This window comes from Macrobrachium nipponense, chromosome 2 (genome assembly GCF_015104395.2).
Source record: "Macrobrachium nipponense isolate FS-2020 chromosome 2, ASM1510439v2, whole genome shotgun sequence".
Taxonomy (NCBI): domain Eukaryota; kingdom Metazoa; phylum Arthropoda; class Malacostraca; order Decapoda; family Palaemonidae; genus Macrobrachium; species Macrobrachium nipponense.
Window position 1 is genome coordinate 33,883,590 of NC_087201.1, and position 5,506 is coordinate 33,889,095.

The 5,506-nt window shown below is 39.3% G+C and overlaps 2 protein-coding genes across 2 annotated transcripts in view; one reads left to right on the forward strand and one right to left on the reverse strand.

Annotated features, from left to right (window-relative positions):
- The window catches only part of LOC135220521 (uncharacterized), a gene marked incomplete in the record, with an annotated part of 227,576 nt that overhangs the window by 61,194 nt on the left and 160,876 nt on the right, over positions 1-5,506 (reverse strand).
- The window catches only part of LOC135221153 (uncharacterized), a 70,644-nt gene that overhangs the window by 56,852 nt on the left and 8,286 nt on the right, over positions 1-5,506 (forward strand). The window contains exons 4-6 of the mRNA XM_064258978.1: positions 1-96; positions 208-553; positions 4,964-5,270. The exon at positions 1-96 is cut by the window's left edge and continues 162 nt beyond it. Coding sequence (XP_064115048.1) covers positions 1-96; positions 208-553; positions 4,964-5,270 — 749 coding nt within the window. The remainder of the gene's footprint in view (positions 97-207; positions 554-4,963; positions 5,271-5,506) is intronic.

Sequence of the window (5,506 nt, forward strand, 5' to 3'; positions counted from 1 at the left end):
GGTGTGCTGGGTGAAAGGAGTAAATTAGCAGCCTTTCTCTCGAGTGGCAATAAGGCAGAATATGAATTAAAGCTTGATATTACTGCAGAGGAAGAGGTATGTCATTTTTACTTTGAGTTTTCTTCAGATTTTACAGAATTGCAATTAACCCGTAAAATTACTCTTTAATTTTGGTAAAGATAACTTCCCTGCTGCTTGTTCTTTCAGGAATGTCAGATTGAAGAGGCTCTAACTTTTGAGTTATCAGGCATTGGCAGTAAGAGTGAGTTGGTAGATACCGCTTATGAGGCACGAGAAAGTCGAAGCATGTTCTTGCCCCAGTTGAGCAGTCTGCAGCAGTGCCACCAGTTTGAACAGGAACAGCAAGTCCATCAACACTCCGTTGTGGTAGGAAGAGGAGATGTAGGAATGGGCAGTGGCTCCCATTCTTCTTATCCCTATCCTGCTGCCTCCCCTTTCCATCACCTACCCCCTCCTGGTCCCAGATCACAAGGAGATGGCTGTGACATAAGCACTCTTTCACAGCAAGACAGTCATGAGGATAGTATAACTGGTAAGGAATCTAAACAATTCTGATATGCTAGAATTGCCTAAAATTGTCCTTCAAACTTTTAAAAAGTGGTGTGGAAAGAATTAATTTATTCTATGTCCTTCTCTTAACACAATGGTAGAAAGAAAGAAATTAGATACTAAATTGAATTAATATTTGTTCTTACACAAATACAAACCTTTGTTCCTTACATAGGATTTAGCTTGTGAACGAGAGCTGGAACAGCCACTTAACTTTCAAATGAGGTCATTAACTATTGACAGGTAGGGGGAAGCCCACCCTCATGTCAGTATCACTCCACATTGCTTCCTCCCACTTTCGTGAACAGATATCTCAGCAGGTTCTCTCCTATTTGCTGTTTTCTCTCTTTTTGCATGTTTGCTTTTATATTATTTGTATAATACCATGTGCTACAAACTCCTCAGTCATTTAAGCTTTCAGCTATGGAGAAGAAACATCAGGGAAGGACAGATAATTGCATTATCTTAAGCATGTCTGTATATACCTACAGTACATATGCACACACTTCTTCACTTTGGTTGATGTAATTGAGGCAAATTATAAATTGCCAACATTTACAGATTTGCATTATAAATACTTGTAATGAAATATCAACAGTGAAAAAATATTCTCTTGCATACTTTTATGATATGTGTAACAATCTCACAAAACCTGTAATGAAGTACTGCACAGTAAATCAAGCAAAGTAAAAGAAATGGCAACAGGTGATACTGCACTGAGAAACACACACGAACACACACAAAACAAAACAGGTATGTAGAGATTGATATTGGCTTAAAAGCAGAGATATGATATATAGAGAGAGAGAAGAGTCATTGCATGCATTAAAGCCTATAACACACTCTTCTTTTTATATTTTCATTTTACACTGTTCTCACGTTAATTTTACTGTATTTTCTCATTTTTTTTATTGTGTTTTGTCATAATTTTCAGTGTAAACAAGATGAAAAACAATCCAATTAACAACCCAGAGGAGACAGAGGTGTGCATTTATAACCCCTAGCTTGTGCATGTATGCACACGTGCAGACATTACTTCCGTTCAGTTTAAGGATTGGGGAAGTGTGCTATAAATACAGGCAGTCCCCGGTTATCAGCGATCTGGTTTTATGGCGCCATAACGGGCCGAGTTCTGATTATCGGCGCCATAAGATACCAATAATAGAGTTATGGTGGCATAATAATACCTAGCAGAGGGGCCATAAGGGTGCTTATGGCGCTGATAGCTAGTTGGCCCATAATTGCCATTATGGCACCATAAATCATCAAGTTTCAGTTAATGGTGGTTTTTGCTTAGCAGCACACCCTCAGGAACGGAACCCTCGCCAATAACCAGGGACTGCCTGTACATAGCTTGTCATGTTGTCAACATCTATGACAAAACTCATAACGAATGTTGAATTAGTGTATAAATGTTTTATATTAATATTTTTTCTGTGAATGTGAACATTCTGCGTGTGATGAAATATCAGCTCCGATAAAATATTCCCTTGTGTACTTTTATGATATGTATGATGGTCATATTAGAGCTACCTAAAAGAAAGAAAAAAAAAAAGCCAAGCAGTGACATTAACATTTATGAAGTGCCTTATGTAGATGTAAACTAACACACACAGGCACTCAAAAAAAAAAACTTCCAGGATATTATGAGGTGAAATGCAGTCTTTGAATCAGATAGAATAGAAAATAACTACTTTAATTGTGTTCTTAGAATGAATTTGCTTTGGACGGTTTTCACTGAGGATGCCATATGTACTAAAGGTGTAAACAGGTTTTGTAGCTTCCTAACCAAAAAAGTGCACATGAACTTGGCTTGAAATGGGACTGGACAGTTGTAGTGAAAAGACAATAGATGAGGCACCAGTAGTATTGATAAGTCACTCAGATTTCCCCAGTCCATTGTTTCTAAGTGTGGAATAATTGATATTTTACTATGCAATTGCTGTACGATTCATGTCCATGTATTTAATAAAATCACCTATTGTGAACGCATCTACATGTGTCGCCCTGTATCATGAACCCCGCACATGCGCATGGCTATTTTTCTTGCTTCTCTTGGCGTAAGCTGCACGCCCTGCAGAGCCTCTGTACATATTTACCTTTTGCTGCTTGGAATAAACAAATCTACGACTCGGGATATTATTTCTCCCATCCTGCAATGTTTCGTCTTCTAATGCAAGACATAACCACCTATCACCATGGCGCAGTGACGAAACCATTCAGCATTTTCAAGGAACACCAGAATCAGCATTCAAACCCAGCCGCCATTACCCCTCGGTCGCCTATGGATCTTACAGTGCTAGTGCGGTGTTTATGATATGTTCATGCAGTGTTTGTGTAGTGCCAGTGCGGTGTAATGTCAGTGCTTTGATTTTAGTGGGTTTTATTTTTCTCTTGTGCCTTGCCCCAGCTCAACGGGTACCCTTATTTCCATACCCAGCTACAGAGCCCGAGGCACATCCACCCACGCTCATCATTTGCCATACACTGCCGACGTATTCAACAGTCAAGTGGTCGCTCCCCACTCCCCACCCAAATGCTCATGCCTGCCCCTTGCCCAGGCTTATTGTGGGCCAACATGTCCGAGCTCCAGGACCCGACATCCCACCGATGGGACACAGTTGGGATTGTCATGGGTGGTGCAAGATCACACGAGTACGAGATCCGTCTCCCAAGTGGTCGAGTGTTACGTCGCTTCCTATATCCACTGCCCAGCCCCAGTCAAGTTCCCAACTCTGATCTCCCTGTGGTCCCTAGCCCAGACATGGAAAAGTCATCAATTCCCTCCAAAGCCCCTCGCAGGTCCCAAAGATTGAACAGGCCTACATAATGTACATATCTATATGTAATTTGTTTAGTACGTTCAAAATACCTCTTTGAACACAAAAGGGGAAGGGGAGGTGTGGAATAATGGATATTTTACTATGCAATTGCTGTACAATTCATGTCCATGTATTTAATAAAATCACCTATTGTGAACGCATCCGCATGTGTCGCCCCGTATCATGAACCCCGCACATGCGCATGGCTATTCTTCTTGCTTCTCTTGGTGCAAGCTGCACGCCCTGCAGAGCCTCTGTACATATTTACCTTTTGCTGCTTGGAATAAACAAATCTACGACTCGGGATATTATTTCTCCCATCCTGCAATCTTTCGTCTTCTAATGCAAGACATAACCACCTATCACCACTAAGGTCTTGCCGAAGACAGGTACTGCTCTTGTGGTTGCTCAGGCTGTCCCAAATGAATTGTCAAAATACACTACCTAGTCATTGAGATAAAGAGGTTCTTTAATCTGGGCGCAGAAGATGAATAAGAGTTGGACCAGCATTCTTTTTTAGGAATTAATGAATGTCCTAATTGTGTACACCTATCCCAAGGATAGAGTCGGAGGACCAGTTCACATGGGGACATTTGCTATAATTTATGGTTGCTAATAGGCCTTGAGAATTCAGTGATATGTGTTTTTTAACCCCACTAAATAAGTTCTTGAGTGCTAATGAAGAGGATACCAAGATGTTTTGAGAGAGCCAGAAGAGTTATGATGGTGGTTACAGTCCCATCCAAATACTGGACATGGATGAAACAGGGCTTTTTTTTTGGAAGTATAATAAGATGTACGTTACCTAGGAAGACAAGACTGCAGCTGGTTTTAATACTGTGTGGAATCATATAACCTTTGCATTATTTTCCATTGCTTTAGGATATCAGTTTATAATTTTTTAGAATTTGAGGACATTGAAATTACTTGTCAAGGAACAGTCTCGTGTAATTTGTATGTCCCACCAAGTATAGCTAAATTTTATACTATGATTGCAGGCCAAGAGGTGTACACCAACAGAATAAAATTCTAAAAAATTTTCCTTTCTAAGTCAGTGTATGGCCATTGATGACTGGTGAGAATATCCTAGTTGTATTTTTGTCTCAGCACCACCTCTTATCCAGTCTGTGGACCAAGAGGTCTTCTCAGTGTTATAGGAACTTTAATTTTAAGGAAAGGATATGAAACTTGTAATGAGGTCCATTCTCTTCCATTCATTGCCATTTGGAGAATGAGGTGGTTTGCAGACTTCCCTTCTAATTAGTTGATTGTGGATCCATAATGACATCACTTAGTTGAATTATTGGAACTTCACACATTCAGAATGGGTGCCAATGAATTGTTGTTGAGCAGTTCCATTTAGAACTTATCTCATAGGTTATTTTTTTTTCTATGTATTTTATTATCTGTTGTATGTCTTTTTCGGTACTTGACTGCTTTCCCCATTGGAACCCCTGGACTTCCAGCATTCTGTTTTACTGATAATGGTCTCATTTTGGTTAATCCATGATAATGATACCGTGTAGTTTAATATGGTAACAAATTAACAAATATTTTGTCATCCCTTCCAGAAGGAGAAGAAGATATATCATGGAAAGAATGGCCTTTGTCTGTGGGGTTGTTGGAAATGATTGTAGAAATATTTGGATCTGCTGATCATCCGCTCACCCATCAACCTTGTGTTACTCTTCTAACTCTCACAATGGCCAGGATCACGCATAAGTGGTTACAGGTAAGGTTTATTGTGAACGGATACTTTTCTCTTTCGTTGGCTTGTATATTGTTGCAGAAGAGAACACACGTGTTGTATTTTGAATCACCCGTACTTGCTTCTTTAGCTGTCATCAGTTACCTTATTTTTATTTTTGTAAAATTTGAGTAAGTAAAACACTTCTCATGACATTTTTTTTTTTTTGCTTTACATTTATATGAAATTAGGAGAATGATCCGTGCCGGAGTATTATCTGTTTTCTTGTTCAGCAGTTGATCCTTTTGTGAAAATTAAAAAAACTCCCTTGTGTAGATAAATGTTATAATGGATGGATTTGTGGTACATAATTGCCATAAATGAAGCAGATACAGTTTAGTCTAAAAAAACCTTACTAATCCAAATT